The sequence below is a fragment of the Scyliorhinus torazame genome, chromosome 8 (genome assembly GCF_047496885.1).
Source record: "Scyliorhinus torazame isolate Kashiwa2021f chromosome 8, sScyTor2.1, whole genome shotgun sequence".
NCBI lineage: Eukaryota > Metazoa > Chordata > Chondrichthyes > Carcharhiniformes > Scyliorhinidae > Scyliorhinus > Scyliorhinus torazame.
In genome coordinates, this window is record NC_092714.1 from 232,235,559 (window position 1) to 232,254,526 (window position 18,968).

The 18,968-nt window shown below is 43.9% G+C and overlaps 1 protein-coding gene across 6 annotated transcripts in view; it reads right to left on the minus strand.

Moving 5' to 3' along the window:
* LOC140428447 (zinc finger and BTB domain-containing protein 46-like) overlaps positions 1-18,968 on the minus strand; it is a 105,942-nt gene that overhangs the window by 45,283 nt on the left and 41,691 nt on the right. For all 6 annotated transcript variants that reach the window (XM_072514906.1, XM_072514908.1, XM_072514910.1 and 3 more), the window contains one exon: positions 15,958-16,934. In XM_072514906.1, coding sequence (XP_072371007.1) covers positions 15,958-16,906 — 949 coding nt within the window. In that variant the 5' untranslated portion in view covers positions 16,907-16,934. The remainder of the gene's footprint in view (positions 1-15,957; positions 16,935-18,968) is intronic.

Below are 18,968 nucleotides of genomic sequence, written 5' to 3' on the forward strand. Positions count from 1 at the left end.
ACCAGCATTGTAGTATGACGGGAGGTCATTTGTTACTTTGATTACAGCAGTTTCAGTGATGCTGCAGGGGCAGAAACGTGATTGGAGAGATTAAACCATTAAGTTCAGGAAAAGATGTGCATGGATTTGCGATACAACAGCATGTTCAAAGCCTTGACAGGAAACAAAGGTTGGCGATGGAGGATTAGCTGAAGGACAAAGGTGTCAACGTTTTTTCTTTAAGGACAGTAAGATGACGGCAGGTTTGAAGAGGAAAGTGAATGATGCCCGGGGCAAGAAAACTCACAACATTATCAGTTAACAAAAGTGAAGTCGGGTGGTCAGAGTTTGGTGGGAGTAGGGGTAAGGAGCAGGAGGTGGATTTCATGGAAAAGGTGAACTTGGGAAGAGGGAATTCAGGAACAAAACGAGAGAAGGATGAAACTTCAGGTCCCAGGTAAGGTGAACCGTATAGGATGCTTAGCCCAGTGGATTAGAAGACAGGGGAGTGGCAGAGGCAGCTGAAAGAATTGCCTCAGTCTCAATGACGAAGAAGTCCATAAGCTCCTCACCTTGTTGCTGGGCGTGAGGGTGGAAGCAGCAGGAGAAGGGGGTTGGAAATGTTAGTTTGCAGTGAAGAAAATCCAGGAGTAAATTCTGCATTCCAAGTTGATTCTGGAATGGTGAGCAATGTTTGTAGACTAGAGCCTGACCCAATCCAGCAATCCATTTTTCTGTGCTTTAATATTTAACTTTGAAACTCCCAAATAACTGATTCCATGCTATGTCGTAAACTTGAAGACTGCCACATTTCTTTTCAGTGGCCATTACCGTGTCATATCACAGTCACAGAATAATACAGTGCAGAAGAGGCTCTTCAGCCGACCCAGTCTGCACCAACAGTGCTCCCAAGGAGCTTTTCAGAAAATCTATAAATTCACTATTAGAAGGTCAGGTCATGCACTAGTCTAGCCTACAGTGTCATCATGTTCCACAAAATTCCATGCCTTCATCATAATCAATATTCAATGTAGAACCTGTCAAACTCAATTTTACTGTGCATTTGCATCACCAAAGTTGAAGCCATCTTTGTGCAATTCAAACTGTCCGAGCCAGAAAAATGCTTTCCAAGTTTGCTTCCAGGACTTTAAAATCTTTTGAGTGTGGGAAATAAGACTGTCTGCAGTATATTTAAATAAACACTAGGACTCTGCCAAGTACATTTCAAACCAGATACACACCTCACTGGAACCATATTTCATAGTGTAAAACAATAGGTCTCAAAGCTAACCTCAAGAAAATAGTTTAGCAACAGTACCAATGACAAAGCATAGCACATTCATTCTTAAAGTTGCCCCAAAAAACGATTTCCTTCAGATGTCAATCAAAGAAAAACAATCTGTAAACATTAGACATGTTAGGACAACACTGAAGCTATGAAAGAAATTTGAGTTTTGTGCAATTTATTTTGACAAGTTCTTCTCCCCTGGTCCTTTAGTTCTTTTTTCCCCCCTATCCCAAACCACAGCTGACAATTCATTCCAGAAATCTCTCTTCAATGTCAGTGAAGATAGGAAAGCTGAATGGTACTTCTGCTGTAAAAAACCCCATCAATATACAATCCAGAAAGCAAGATGTGCAGAAAACGGACAGCTTTGGTTAAGGCAAGTGAGTCAAATCTAACAAAGAGATTCAAAGCAGTGGGAAAAGATAGCTTACTATGAACATAGATATTAATTCAGAAATCACAACTTTAAAGTATTCATTTTGCAATGGAAGAAAGAGTCCATATGGCTGACCTCCAAGGACCAATTCTCTTTGTTCATAGCAGGACTCGATATGTTCAGAAGGTTTGGAAGCATAGGGATACAATCTGACATGTAATCCAGGATCCAAAGTCCAAATCACCAGTTACTCTGATGAGAACTTGGAATACCTGGACAATTTGAAAGCCTGTTCGTTAAACAATCGGTATAGATTGTACTTTTGCCAATCTCCGATTTCTTTACTACAGTAAAGTGGAACCATTTGTCCATATTGAGTTTTGCACATTTTTGTACGAATCATTGGAAAGACAAGTGGAAAAACAGTGGATATTCAAAGAGCTCTATGAACTTTACAATTAACACCGAATCGTACACTGAAGAATCCTGCTCGGCTGCCGATCAGCAGCAGCACCCACAGCTGCAGACTGGCTTGCTGACCTTTTGGAATTTCTCCACCTGGAGAAGATTAAGTATGCCATCCGAGTGTCAGAGGAAGGCTTCCTAAACTCCTGGGGGCAATTTGTCGGCCTGTTCCAGGACATGTTCGAGGCCAGCAACAACAAATAAGATGGGGAAACGGGAAAGTTAGAAAGAAAAGGGAGAGGAAAAAAAGAAAAATAAAGACACGGGGGGGGGGGGGGGGGGGGGAGACCACAGGAACATGCAACCCGGGGGTGGGTGGGGAGAAAAGGCTGGACATACTCAAAGGGACAACGTGGGAGGGAGGGAGGGGGCAACCCACCCCCCACCCCATCACAGGGAAAACACAGCCGAAGATGACGGGGGGGGAGAAAAGAAAGGGGGGGGAAGGAAAAGAGGGAGGGAGAAACCCACCCCCCCCGCAACAACCGACCAGGGGGTCGCAAAGGAGGGGTGGGGTGGGAGGGACCACACACTGAGCCAGAGGGCGGCAGAATGTAAATATTGGAAATTAAGGGAAGGAAAAGACAAACAATTATGTATTGCACAGTGAATAAACACGGCCAACAATATACATAACTGCTTAGAAATCTTGAAAATGCCAATAAAAAGATTTCCAAAAAAACACCTAATTAACATTCTGCAATATGAATCGGAGAATACCTCTATTGACTCTGGTGTTCAAAAATTGCAAATCCATTGACCACGCCAATGATTGGACTGGGTTAAAAAAAAAACCAAAACTGCCTACTCAAAATCATGACCTTCCTGCAGATTTCAAAGTCCCAAACATTTGCACTGTGATGTCATCATGAGCATAAAATTTAGATATCAAGGGTCAAATTATTGTGGAAATAAGCATTAGTTTTATGATATTTGAAGACAAATCTAGAGTCAAAAAAAACAATTCTCTTCATTTCTGGCATCAAGCACATAAGTCACCCCTGAACATTATTCACCCTCACTTTCTTCTAGCCCTTATTCATGTTTTTCCACTATTTCTCCTGACCTCCTCCTCTCTGATCCTCAAATCTCAGCAAACATCTCCAACATCATTCCCTTAATAACATCCCTTATCCCCAACCACGCCCACCACCAATTTCATCATGCTGGGCCCTTCTTCTGCCACATTTACCCCATGCCAATTTTCACAAGAAGGTTTTCCCCATCAGCAGACCCTTTCTCGAAGTCTTCAGATTTCCCATTTTACCTGAACCCTTCTGGCCTCTTACCTGTCCTAATATTTTCCATTGAGAACTGTCAAGACAACATTAGTCGCCTTCAGTTCTAATTTTTCTACTCCTTTTAATCTTTCTCCCTGTAAACTTACCGTTCTTTCCTCTCTGGTCCATGCCTCACATTGTCAGTGAATCTGCTGACAACAGAGCAGCTTCCACCTTTGCAGCTATTTAATTTCATTGCTGCATTCCATTCATACATGGAGTCTTCCTGGACTTGAAATGTCCACATTACAGTGGGCTCTTTAACCTGAATTTAAATCTGCCATGGGTTCATCAAGTTGAAAACATACTTTTTGTGAGCTACAAAAGCCTCATTCAGTTGGAATTCTTAAATGGGCATCATAATAAATTGAATTTCCTCATTTAATTTAGTTTTAAAAGACTGTTTGGGACTTCCGGTGATAGGGACGTGCTGAGCATCGCGCATCAGGTGGCTCTTCTCCGAAAGACATGATAAGAGGCACTTTGAGCCGAAATTAGCCCATAAAAACGGGATTAAAACATGCCCTCACCCTCAACAATACGAACAACAACAAAGATGCCAGGCAGCAGCAGTTCAAGAGGTCACAGAAACAGCAGCCAAGGACAAGAGCGTCAAGTGAGCGGGACCCATGAGGTGAGGGATCCTCAGCCACTCCAAAGAGGCCCCCATCTCGCCAGGGGATGGATGGAAGGTGTAATCCCAAGGGAAATGAAAGAGATAAAGGAGGACATCAAGGCAGAAATAAAGGCGGCAGTCAAGGTGGCAGCAACAGAGATGCTGACCACCATGCAGGAGGCCCTCGCCAAAATGGGAAAGAGATTGGAGGCCCAGAGGAGCTGGAGAAAGCCTCAATGGACCAGAGTGACAGATGTCGCCATGGACCTGCAAATAAAGAGGTCGGTGGCGGCCCAGGGGAACCCGAAAGGGAAGGTGGAGGACCAGGAAAACCTATTGAGACGTCAAAATATCAGGACAGTGGGCCTACCAGGAGGAATCGAGGACAGGGACCCAACCGGCTACTTGGCCCAGATGCTAGTTAACCGCTTAGGGAGAGACAGCTTCCCAAGCCGCCAAAGATCGACAGGGTCCAAAGGTCGCTACGGCCAAAATCCAAAACAGGGGAACAGCCGAGAGCGGTAATTGCCAAGTTGCTACGGAGCAGGAAAAGATCCTTCGCTGGGCCAGACAAACAACGGTTTGCAACTGGGAGGGACACAAAATCTGCTGTGATGGTCATCTCAGGAAGCAGAGATGGATTGTGCACTCAGTAATTCTGGCTGAAGATCATTTAGCCTTGTCTTTGTCTCATTTGCCGTTTTCTTTTCAAGTCAAAGGCCATGCTGGGCTTCGTCTCAAACATCCTCTGGTCTGTCAGTCTATATATTCAGATGTTCTCGCTTTAGTCCACATAACTAGATAAAACCATTTTCTGACATGCCAAAGCCCTTTTTCCAATAACTTTTTAACATACGGTATTTCCTTAATTATATTGCTAATTTAAATAATTTCATTTGGAGGTGGTTTTACATTTCACTGGCAATGTTTTCTTGTCATTAGATGTACATGCCTATTAATGATACTACCCATCATAGGCCTGAAAAGACAGAACTGACACTCGAATAGTGGATAAGCATCTTAGGTACTGTAGCCACCTGGGTTGGCCAAGCCCCGATTTAAAACGGAGAACAGCAAAGGCTGAAGGGAAATTCAGCCAACACAGGCAGAAACCAGCAGGTGCAGGTTTACTGTGTATTTAACTCTGCAAAAGCCCAGGCAGCATCGATACAAGCAGCCACCTGCATAATAATGTAGCAGCCATCTACATACTAATAAGCGATCCGCGGGAACAATCGCAACATTTGGGACAAACAAAGCTAAGCCAGACTCCCCGGCACCAGCAGGAGCCAACACAAACGAGGTTAACGGACACCTCAAGACCGCCCATTGATCAGGGAACTGCTCCAGTATTGGAGAAATCGAACCAAGCGATTGGAACGAAGACCAATCACCGAGAACCAGGTACAGGGTCCGCCCCGAAAGGCGGGAAGCCCCTGGGGACTATAAAGTTAAGCCCCCAAGTTCAAATCGTTCTTCTTGGCCGGGTCACTCAGCAACGCGAATCAACCTTGACCGTGACCGGTTCAACTGCCGCCGATATCCAGTAAGTCTTAAATCAACGCTCGCTACGAGAGAGGCGCTCCTAGCTACCAATCTGTACCAACTTCGAATCCTGCAGACTCAGAACCCGAACAAAAGGCCATTTGTTCCCCTGACCTGGTGGGCCAGTCCGAAGCTAAGTATAGGCCTGTTAGTCGTAGAAGTAGCTTAGACGTAGAATTTGTGCATGAGTAGCGATTACGGTGTATAATAAATGTGCTTTGATTTGAATGTTACTAATCGGTGTATTGAGTTATTGATCATTACTTGAACTTGAACCTCATGGCGGTATCATAAAGATACCTGGCGACTCGAGAGCAAAGGTTATAAAACAGAGCCAATTGAACCAACCAAAAGTTAGCAACAGTACTCAGCTAATTCAATGCACAGAATGTGGTAGCATGATACAAGCATGTCGATGTACACGACAAATTCAGCATCAGAATTAGTCTACTTCATACTTCTACAGCTTCTCCATTTTACTGGAAATCACCGCAATGCTGGTTGATCCCCATCTTCATCTTCTCCTCTCAAGTCATCAACTCCTCTTCTAGTTATGCAGCTTTCAAGTCTCCTGTCACCACATCTTTCCATGTGGTCTTGGACCTTTGTCCTATAATTTCACCTAGCAGTCCCATCTCAAATCACTCGCCTAGTCATAATTCCTCTCGCTTTTCCAAGATAGATTACCATACTATTTCAATCCCTTCTCTGCTACTTTCTTTGATCAATTTTGTACAATCTTTACTGTCTCCTTCAATGCCATTCCACACATCCATCTCAGCATCCACACCTCATGAGCATTCCGTTATTGTTCCTCTTTCTTAACGTTCCCCAGGTTTCTGGAGGATATAATAATACCAGTCTAAATGGTCTTGTAGATACACTGCACTTCTTCCAATTACTCCAATCTGGTGCTTTTCTGTCAGTTTCATATTTGCATCTTATGCCACAACTGGCACTCCTTCCACAATTCCTATAATAGTGGTATGTACTGGTCAGGGAATACACAAATCCGAGCACACCTCCAGGCTTCCTCCCTAGGTACCTGGTCATAAGCCTTCTCGGGATCGTTAATACATTCTTCATGTTGCATTTGCCTCTAATATTTTTCCATTACTTGTCTCAAAAACTGAAACAGCATTGGCGGTGCTGCCTACAGGCATGAACCCAATAAGCTGTTGTGAATTTCCATGAACCTTCTCAAGTTTCTGCTCCATGATTCTCTTCCATGAAGATACTTCTCAAAAGTTTAATTCCTCCATTCGTTTGGCAATCTTGAATGCCTCCCTTTCTTTTGAATATTGGTATCAAAATACTTGGCAGCCCTTGCAATTTTCTCTCTTCTCAGAACATAATAGAGTGGCTTTTTCAGGACCTGGACCTCATATTCACCGAGACAGGTCCATACTTGATGTGTTGCTGTTTTTCTTTCCTTTTAGTGTGGTTTTGATTTCTTCCAGATTGATGCTCGTTGGCATTTCTTGATTTGCAGCTACCTCTTGTTCTTGGGTTTTCTTAATTCAGAAGCACCTCAACCAGCATTCTTCACTGTCGGCATATTTCCCAGCATCAAAAAATTACTGTACATCTCAATTGAGTTGATTGTTATCAACTGTTGAGTAAAATGGGCTTCACACCAGGAGCTAATTCATGGAATTATTTTCCAAATTGTGCAGGAACTTATATCAATGCATAAATCAAACCCAAACCTGGGTGTGTGGAGATGAAACTCTGCAGCTTCACCCAACATCTTACCAAACTGCAGCAAATTTCAAAATAAAGAGCAATCCTTTTGCCATCACTCTCATTAGTTCAACTGCTTATGCTATAATATAAAGACCATACGGTATACAAGCAGAATTAGACCAGTCGACCCATCGAGTCTGCTCCGCATTTCGATCATGGCTGATATGTTTCGCATCCCCATTCTCCTGCGTAATCCCTGATCCCCTTATTAATCAAGAAGTTGAGAGAAGACAGATTTGGCGTCTTTAAAGTACAATATATCATATTAATATAACGTTTCAAAATGCTGAAAAAGATGATCAAGCTATTTTAAAGTTTATGTAAAGTAGCTGAAATATTAAAATGCAACGGTTTAAATATAAAAGCTTAAATATAACTCCAACTTGAAGATTCTAATTTGGTGAAATTCCCCCTTGTACTGAAAACAGCCACCTATTCATCTTGCCCAAACCTAATATTTCTGGCTTTGTCATGTGCTTTCCCATAACCAATGGGCACATGGAGATCCAGAGGAATGCCAGTTCCTCAACTGAGTTGCATTTGCATTGTTGCAACTGTCTTCCACATGAGCTCTTTCGATATGTCTTCCCACCACCCCAACCAATTGCTGCCAAGGCCCTTCAGCATGTCCATTACATTTCACACACTTCCACTCTCATCCCTTCCATAATCTGAATAAGGTTCCCCTTGTCCTCAACTTCCACTGCACCAGCATCCGTTTTGCCAATTCCATTACCTCCAGCATGATGCCACCTTAAAACACATTTTTCCTCCCTTTTCCTTTCAGCATTCAAAAATAATTCTGTCAGAGCCTGACTCACTGCAGTCACCCCAACATCCTCGCCCCTTTCCAAGTGCAGGTATTGCAGCCTTTTACTTTCACCCTTCCCACCATCCAGAGCATCAAACAATACGAGTGAAGCAGTGATTTAGAGTACTTGCAATTTAGTCTCCTGTATTTACTGTTCATGATGTCGTCTCTTTTACATTGGAGTGACCGAATAAAGATTGGGTGACCACTTTGGGGAGCACCTTCTTCAGTTACAAGCGTGATCCTGAGCTTCCAGTCACCTGTCATTTTAATTCTCCACCCTGTGATTCCAACCCCTCTGTTCTCAATCTCCTGTAGTGTTCCAATGAAGCCCCAATGCAACCTCGAGAAACAACATCTCTTCACCCAAGAGAATGAGATGGTAATTATGGAACTCTGGGAGCGAAATTGTGAGGTTCTTGAGCAAATTGTCACAGGGAGTGACACGGTATTGGCGGGCTGAAAAGTGAACACAGGTCCTGATGAATTGTGTCCCAGACTGCTGTGGGAGGCGAGTGAGGAGGTTGCCAGGGCTCTGACCCAAATTTTAATTGCTCTCTGGCCACGGGGAAGGTGCCAGAGGACTGGAGAACAGCTAATATGGTCCCACTATTTAAGAAAGGTTGCAGAGACAAACCAGGGAATTATAGACCAATAAGTCTCACGTCAGTTGTTGAGAAACTACGGGATTGATTCTGTCCTTCAGAATCTATCTCCACTTGGAGAGGCACGGTTTAATCAGGAATAGTCAGCATGGCTTTGTCAGAGGGAGCTCATGCCTAAAAAATTTGATTGAATATTTTGAGCATGTAACCAAGTGTATACATGAGGGGAGTGCAGTTGATGTAATTTACATGGATTTCAGCAAAGCCTTTGACAAGGTCCCATATGGGAGACTTATTAAGAAGGCAAATGCACATGGGATACAGGGTGATTTGATAAGTTGTTCATAAGAACATAAGAACTAGGAACAGGAGTAGGCCATCTGGCCCCTCGAGCCTGCTCCGCCATTGAATGAGATCATGGCTGATCTTTGTGGACTCAGCTCCACTCTCCGGCCCGTACACCATATCCCCGAATCCCTTTATTCTTTAGAAAGGCATCTATCTTTTTCTTAAAAACGTTTAAAGAAGGAGCCACAACTGCTTCACTGGGCAAGGAATTCCAGAGATTCACAACCCTTTGGGTGAAGAAGTTCCTCCTACACTCCGTCCTAAATCTACCTCCCCTTATTTTGAGGCTATGCCCCCTAGTTCTGCTTTCCCCGACCAGTGGAAACAACCTGCCCGCATCTATCCTATCTATTCCCTTCATAATTTTATATGTCTCAATAAGATCCCCCCGCATCCTTCTGAACTCCAATGAGTACAGTCCCTGTCTACTCAACCTCTCATCATAATCTAATCCCCTCAACTCTGGGATCAACCTAGGTGAATCTCCTCTGCACTCCCTCCAGTGCCAATATGTCCTTTCTCAGGAAAGGAGACCAAAACTGAACACAATAATCCAGATGCGGCCTCACCAACACCCTATACAATTGCAGCATAACCTCACTAGTCTTGAACTCCATCCCTCTAGCAATGAAAGACAAAACGCGATTAGCCTTCTTAATCACCTGTTGCACCTGCACACCAACTTTTTGCAACTCGTGCACCAGCACACCCAGGTCCCTCTGCACAGCAGCATGTTTTAACATCTTACCGTTTAAATAATAATCCATTCTGCTGTTATTCCTCCCAAAATGGATAGCCTCACACTTGGCAACATTGAATTCCATCTGCCCGACCCTAGCCCATTCACCTAACCTATCCAAATCCTTCTGCAGACTTCCGGTATCCTCTGCACTTTTTGCTTTACCACTCATCTTAGTGTCATCTGCAAACTTTGACACATTGCACTTGGTCCCCAACTCCAAATCGTCTATGTAAATTGTGAACAACTGCGGGCCCAACACTGATCCTTGAGGGACCCCACTAGTTACAGGTTGCCAACCAGAGAAACACCCATTTATCCCCACTCTCTGCTTTCTGTTACTTAACCAATCCTCTACCCATGCTACCACTTTACCCTCAATGCCATGCATCTTTAGTTTATGCAGCAACCTTTTGTGTGGCACCTTGTCAGAAGCTTTCTGGAAATCCAGATATACCACATCCATTGGCTCCCCGTTATCATAATTGGCTTAGCGGTAGGAGGCAGAGGTGATGATAGGCCTTGTGGATAGCACAATTGCTTCACAGCTCCAGGGTCCCAGGTTCGATTCCGGCGATGGTCACTGTCTGTGCGGAGTCTGCACATCCTCCCCGTGTGTGCGTGGGTTTCCTCCGGGTGCTCCGGTTTCCTCCCACAGTCCAAAGATGTGCAGGTTAGGTGGATTGGCCATGATAAATTGCCCTTAGTGTCCAAAATTGCCCTTAGTGTTGGGTGGGGTTACTGGGTTGTGGGGATAGGGTGGAGGTGTTGACCTTGGGTGGGGTGCTCTTTCCAAGAGCCGGTGCAGATTCGATGGGCCGAATGGCCTCCTTCTGCACTGTAAATTCTATGATAGATGGCTGCTTTAGTGTCTGGAAGCCAGTGACGACCACAGGGATCCGTGCTGGCAGCCATATTGTTTGTCATTTATATAAATGACATAGATGACTGAGGGGGGTAGGGTCAGTAAGTTTGCGGATGACACAAGATTGGCCTGGTGGTCAACAGTGCAGTTAGTGTGTCTGGGGTTACAGGAAGATATAGACAGGATGGTCAAATGGGTGGATAAGTAGCCGATAGAATTTAACCCTGAAAAGTGAGAGGTGATACACTTTGGAAGGAGAAATCTGACAGGAAGTACACTATGAAAGGTCTGACACTGGGAAGTTCTGAAGAACAAAGGGACCTTGGCGTGTTTGCCCATAGAACCCTGAAGGCAGAAGGGCAGGTTAATAGGGTGGTTAAAAAGGCATATGGGACAATTGCTTTTATCAATCGGGGCTTAGATTATAAAGCAGGGAGGTCGTGATGGAGTTGCATAGAACTTTGGTGAGGCCACAGTTGTGGGACTGTGTTCAATTCTGGTCGCCACATCATAGAAAGGATGCAATTGCACTGGAGGGGTGCAGAGAAGATTCACCATCATGTTGCCTGGGATGGAACATTTATGTTACAAAGAGAGATTGGATAGGCTTGGGTTGTTTTCTCTGGAGCAGAGAAGACTGACGGGTGACCTGATTGAGGTATACAAGATTATGAGGGGCATGGACAGGGTAGATAGGGAGCAGCTGTTCCCCTTAGTTGAGGGGACATAAGTTCAAAGTGAGGTGTGGGGGGTTTAGGGGGATTTGTGGAAAAACCTTTTTACCCAGAGAGTGGTGACAGTCTGGAATGTACTGCCTGGGAGGGTGGTATCATAGAATCTAGTGCAAAAGGAGGCCATTCAGCCCATCCAATTTGCACTGGCCTTTGGAAAGAACACCCTACCTAAGCCCACACCTTCACCCTATCCCCGTAACCCAGTAACCCCACCTAACCGTTTTGGACACTAAGGGCAATTTAGCATGGCCAATCCACCTAACCTGCACATCTTTGGACTGTGGGAGGAAACCGGAGCACCCGGAGAAAACCCACGCAGACACGGGGAGAACGTGCAGACTCCGCACAGACAGTGACCCAAGCCGGGATCGAACCTGGGAACCTGGAGCTGTGAAGCAACTGTGCTAACCACTGTCACCGTGACCCCCCCTACCGTGGTAGAGGCGGGATGCCTCACATCCTTTAAAAAGTACCTGGATGAGTACTTGGCACGCCATAACATTCAAGGCTATGGGCCAAGTGCTGGCAAGTGGGATTCAGTGGGCAGGTCAGGGCCTTTCATGCATTGGTGTAGACCCGATGGGCCAAAGGGCCTCTTCTGCACAGTCATATTCTATGATTCTGTGATCTCAACATTGCACTCGGTGCTTTACAGCCCGCTGGGCTCAACATTGATTATAACAATTTGAGATCATAACTTCTGCACCCATTTGGTGTCTCCTTCTCCATCACATTTCTTCCTTTTCCCTTCGCTCAGCAGCTGTTCATCATTCTGCCATTCACACTTCTCGATACACTACTTTTTTCTTTACTTGCCCTATTCCCATCCTTTTGACCTATTTAATCTGTCTATTACCCTATCATTCACCCTTCCTTTTGTTCTTCCTCCTTCCCATCAGTTTTAAAACAAACATTCTGTCAGGCTCCCTGCGGAGACAAGTTAAAACAGATCTAGGAATCCAATAAGCACCATTCACAAGACTAACATACCAAACTAAACTGAAAGATTGATTTAAAATAACTTACTGATAGAAGGAGGCAGTTTTTAAACAACGTCTGATTTATTTCATTGGAATACAATTACATCAGCTAAAACAGAAATTTTAGAACATTGGGACAGGAAGAGGTTTTTTGTGTGTTAAATAATTCACTCAGATGCCAAAACGGGTTCCATTTCCTGGAAAACAAATGAGAGCAAAAATAGGCGGCGCTTCCAGAGTTCACTGTAATCCATGCAAGTTAATGCAGCTTGGTGGAAACTGTACGTTGATAGGGAAGGCAACCATTTTAAACAGACGGGTACAACTCGGAAAGCTCACGAGTTTTGCACTAACCATCCCAATGTCAAAACAGTTTGTGCATTGCCAAAAGCAAATAAACAAAGGAATAAAGACTCAAAACCAGTGCAGCAAACTCTGAGAATAAATAAGGCATTTGCTAAAACAAGAGAATGGAGATTGAGCTGATTTAGTTCACACAAGAAAATTCAAAGTGTGGTATTATATATAGGTCCTCGCTATGCAAACATCTCAGGATTATGAGCTTTCAACATCTGATGCACAAACTTGAAAAGTATTGCAAAAATTGAATGACTGAAGGGGATTAGTTAGATCGGTGTTCGAAATTACTCAGCAGTATTTATGTAATCAGAATTTCTACTGAATATCCACGGCATTTGCCTGATCAGAACTGTCGATTGCTCATGCGGCTCAGTATATTTACTTTAATTGAAAGTGCAAGCCTGTACTAAGTTTCACAAATAAAACTTTGGTACATAACTATTCTTGATGTCTAAATCAAATTCCACAACTGTTATTACAGGTTTGAAATAGGAAGCGTCTTAATGATCTATACTTGTTTCTTAAGAAATAAAAAACTACATCCTGTGATTTGATTGCAGAAAATATAAACATATGAATTATGAATAATAATCAAATGATAATCAGATTTAAACAAAGAGGTGAAGCAGACATACAAATGGCAATTTCAAACTTTAGTGTGCTACAACTATGATAACACAAGTGGTTTCCAAGATATCATTAACTACCGTTTGCTTTAGGTTTTAGAACAAGAACCACTAAAATTCAAAACTTTATAATACACCACCCAAGCTATTTTTCTGCTAACCATTTCATTCCCATGTCTTCGTACACTTCAGTTTTCTTTCATCCAGAGGCATCCACACCCCAAACTTGGTCTCACTTTCGTCTCAGACGTTTCCTTTTTTTTTTAAATCATAGAATCACTACAGTGCAGGAGGCGGCCATTCAGTCCATCGAGTCTGCATCGACCTTCTCTGAAGAAGCACCCTACCTCGGCACATGCCCGCGCCACATCCCCGTAACCCAGCCTAACCTTTTGAACACTGAGGGGCAATTTAGCATCGCCAATTCACTTAACCTGCACATCTTTGGACTGTGGGAGGAAACTTGAGCACCCGGAGGAAACCCACGCAGAGACTGGGAGAACAGACAAACTCCACACACAAGGCTGGAATTGAACTCTGGGTCCCTGGCGCTGCGGGGCAGCAGTGCTAACCACACCGTGCTTCCGTGCCGACCATGGTTCAGAGCTCCGTTTCATGAAACTTACCTCAAGAGAAAAGCTGGTTGAAGGGTACAAGCACTGAAGAAAAAGTGTACTACAGCAGAAAGTGAACAAAAACCTGTTCAGTTTGTTTTTAAAATCTGAATATTTTGCCCAGATTTCAAGGCAAAGTAATCAGTAATTTTATTTGCTCTAATAGAGCAGATTTTTTTTTTTTTTTTTAAATTAAAAACACAAATTTTTGGGCAGCACAGTGGCGCAAGTGGTTAGCTCGGCTGCCTCACGGTGCTGAGGTCCCAAGTTCGATCCCGGCTCTGGGTCACTTTCCGTCTGGAGTTTGCACATTCTCCCCGTGTTTGCGTGAGTTTCGCACCCACAACACAAAGATGTGCGGGGTAGGTGGATTGGCCACGTTAAATTGCCCCTTAATTGGAAAAAATGAATTGGATACTCTAAATTTATAATAAAATAGAAAGAAAAATACAAATTCTATGCCCAATAATAGGATAACACAACTGAACACTCGTTGGAAGCTTTATGATGCTAAAATCAGACCTCAAACATCAAATAAAATGATTCTAATATCAAGACAAACACCAAAGTAAAGTAAGCATTACACCCATCGTTAAATTAACATACACTAGCATTATATGGGCAGCATGGTAGCATTGTGGATAGCACAATTGCTTCACAGCTCCAGGGTCCCAGGTTCGATTCCGGCTTGGGTCATTGTCTGTGCGGAGTCTGCACATCCTCCCCGTGTGTGCGTGGGGTCCTCCGGGTGCTCCGGTTTCCTCCCACAGTCCAAAGATGTGCAGGTTAGGTGGATTGGCCATGATAAATTGCCCTTAGTGTCCAAAATTGCCCTTAGTGTTGGGTGGGGTTACTGGGTTATGGGGATGGGGTGGAGGTGTTGACCTTGGGTAGGGTGATCTTTCCAAGAGCCAGTGCAGACTCGATGGGCCAAATGGCCTCCTTCTGCACGATAAATTCTATGATAATCTATGATTATAAAAGGGAAATTGGAATGCTTTTTAATTGCACACTGATTCTTGTCAACAATGTCAAACATCTCAAATTATACCTGTTCTCCCAAGCGTAATCATCTAAACAGAGTTATTTCACTTGAGGTCATGCCGTTTTTCACTTTCCAAACAACGCCAAGAATATAGAGAATGAATTAAAAGTTGGAGGTAATGGGGATGGACTTTTTTCTTACAGTTGATCTAACAATTGCTCTGAATTATCGATTTCGAACTTCAAAACAAAACTCCAGGACCAACCTATTAATGAAGCTACGTATTGAGCAGCAGTCCCACACGTGGTTGATATGACTGGGTTCAATTCCAAAACACGGTTACAAATTCACTCAAAAATAAAATATTGGATCGTACCTAGTCCAACTACTCAAAAGAGAATGGTTGCAGCCTATTCACTCCAGGTAGAAAACATAGAATAATTTTAATATAACTCCAACCAAACTATGAATGAATGAATGAAATGTAATGAAATGAAACCGTACCAGCCTCCCCGAACAGGTATCGGAATGTGGTGACTAGGGGCTTTTCACAGTAACTTCATTTGCAGCCTACTTATGACAATAAGCAATTTTCATTTCATTCATTCATTTCATTATTCCATTTGAAACTTTTAACGGACGCCAATTTAAATGACAGATCCTCAATTGACAAATAGAGAAACCCAGTGAAATAATTTATCCAAAACTAAATAAAATTGTAATTTCATTATTTGCAATGATTTTTTCCCCAGCTACTAAAATGTGTTGCGTCAGTTCTTATTTGGAGCACTTTACTTAACATTGATTATTTTACTTGAAACAAAACTATAAAATCATTACTGTATTCAGATTTATTCCAAGGCTATTGGGGGGGGGGGGGGGGAAGAGCAAGAGTGGAACTTGCTGAATAGCTCTATCAATCAGCGATGAAACAAATAACTTTGCTGTGTGATGCCATCAAATTTTAAGCAACATTAATTTAATTTTTTGCTTACCTGCCCCATCACGGCTATTATATGGCCACCCAGCAACAGTAAACATCGATGGCATTGGGGAGCTGGCTCTGCTATCCACTTCAACATGCTGTGTAATATGGCGCACAGTTTGCTTATTTTTACGATTCTTTTTTCGGCCAGGCAGTTGCCACACCTCTGGGACCTGATCAGAAAAAGTGTTCTGTGAAGTGTTGTTCTTGCCCAGGTGAGATTCTCTCAGTTCAGCACCTCCGTAATGCGAAGGAGATATTTGTTCCTCCTTGACTCTAAATGAATTGTAACCAACATCACTGGACCAGAGAGACTGTGATGAGATGTCTTCATGACTGTCAGCTTTCTGCTCATGCTCCTCTTTGCTGTAGCTGCTCCCACCGTCATGACAGCTTGCAATTGCCGAATCTCCAGAAGAATTTGCAGGGCTTGTTCGTCGTCTTTCCAACCAGGGAGAGCTACTCCGGCCCACTGCTACAGGTGTCACAACATCAATGCTGCTGCTTGAGGGAGCCCCCATATCATACTCCATAATATCCTCTGATGGCTCAGTCTTTATACTGATATCTAAAGCTGCCTTGATAAAACTGTGACATGCCTGAACTATGTCTGTCATCTGCAAATAGCTTGCAGCTGACATCACCTCAATGACGTTCTTGCTAGTCAGTGCTAGGTGTGCTGAATACATAAAATCAATGATTACTTTGAAACCTTGCGCTGTGACTATGTCCAAATGAGTCACTGTGGCCTGGTCAGAGGACATCTTCTGCACCTGACAGTACAAAGTCTTGAAGTAGCGGCTACTGCCAAGTAGAACATTTTTGTGCGCTTTAAAGATTTTCCCCTCTACAATGATGCAAACATCACACAGGATGCCATGTTGCCGCTGTTCATTCAATTCCTGCAGTAAGTGGCGATAATGGGAAGGGATCTCCATGTCGTCCTTTCGATTGTTCATTGACAAATATTGTTGTTGTTTCTGAATCCTAAGAACAGGAAAGAATGGAGAAAAAAATTAATATAAATTTTGCAAGACATTAGTGGAGAGGTGAAACCAGAATTCCAATTTTATTAACATAAATCTCGAGGCAGGAACAGGCCATTCAGCCCTTCAAGCCTGCTCCATCATTCAATCTGATCATCGCTGATCCCCGATCTCAATGACATATTCATGCTTTCTCCCCGCACCCCTTGATGCCATTAAAATCGAAGGAGCTTTAGGCTTAATAAAAGCAACATACCTAGTTTCTAACTAACTATGAAGTTAAGTCCACAGTAAACCTAACCATCTATCAAGTCAGAATATTGCGTAATATACATTCTACCAACTGCAGCAAATAGTGAATTAAAAAGTTTAACAGTCAGATGACCAATATGGTCCATGAAAGAGCCAACAGGACAGAGGAATTGGCGGACACACTTAATTAAAACTTCAACTTCCAATTTCCACCCTCTTTCGCTTTCACGTGGACTATCTTCAAAACTTCCCTTCCTTGATTTCTGCATCTCCATTTCTGGGGATAGGCTTTTTGCTAATATTCATTAGAAGCCCACCAACTCCCACAACTGCCTCAATTACATTTCCATACACATTGCTTCCTGTACCGACTCCATCCCATTCTCCATTTCTCCTGTCTCTGCACATCTGTTCCAATTATGCAGCTTTCCATAACAGCGATTCCGACATATCCTCTTCCTGCCTGAACCAAAGATTCACCCACTTCCGTGTCCGACCCATTTCCTGCACTTCCGCTCAAACCATTTCCCCCAGAACCAGTATAGGGTTTCCCTGTTTCTGCACTTTCCAACTCACCAGCCTCCACATTCAAGAATTATGCTCCACTACTTCCTCACGACCTCCAGCACGATAGCACCAAAGTTTTCTTCCCCCCCTCCACTCTTTTCACAATCCGTATTTTTTAAAATTGATTTATGGGATGTGAGCATGGCTGGTTAGGTCAACATTTATTGCGCATCTCGAGCTGCCCTACAGAAGGTGGTGGTGTGTTGCCTTCTTGAACCGCTGCAGTCCTCGAGGTGCAGGTGCACACACTGCGCTGTTAGGAAGGGAGTTTCAGGATTTTGCCCCAGCAACAGTGAAGGAACGGCGATTATTTCCAAATCAGGGTGTGGGTGACTTAGAGGGGAACCTCCAGGTGGTTGGGTCCCCAGGTATCTGCTGCTCTTGTCCCTCTAGATGGCAGTGGTCGTGGGTCTGGAATGTGCTGCCGAAGGAACCTTGGTGAGTGACCACAGTGCATCTTGTAGATGGTACACACAGCTGCCACTGTTCGTCGGTGGTAGAGGGTTTGAATGTTTGTGGAAGGAGGAGCAATCAAGCAAGCTGCTTTGTCCTGGAGCGGATCGGGCTTCTGGAACGTTCTTGGAGCTGCACTCATCCAGGCAAGAGGAGAGTATTCCATTAAGAGTATTCCATTTCTTGTGCCTTGTACATGGTGGACAGGCTTTTTGGGAAGGGGCGGGAGTCAGGAGGTGAGTTACACGGCGATGGATTCCTAGCTTTTGACCTGCCCTGGCAACCACAGTATTAATATGGCTAATCCAGTTCAGTTTCCGATCAATGGGAACCCCCAGGATATTGATTGTGGGGGATTCAGCAATAGTAAGGCCATTGAATGTCAAGGGGCGATGGTTAGATCCTCTCTTGTAGGAGATGGTCATTGCCTGGCACTTGTTTGGCACGAATGTAACTTGCCACTCATCAGCCCGAGTCTGGCTTTTGACCATCTCCAACAAGAGAGGATCTGACCATCGCCCCTCAACATTCAATGGCATTGCCATCGTCTAATGCCGCACTATCAATATCTTGATGGTTATCATTGACCAGAAACTGTGGGCAGCACTGTGGCGCAGTGGGTTAGCCCTGCTGCCTCACTGCGCTGAGGTCCCAGGTTCGATCCCGGCTCTGGGTCACTGTCCGTGTGGAGTTTGCACATTCTCCCCGTGTTTGCGTGGGTTTCGCCCCCACAACCCGAAAGATCGGCAGGCTAGGTGGATTG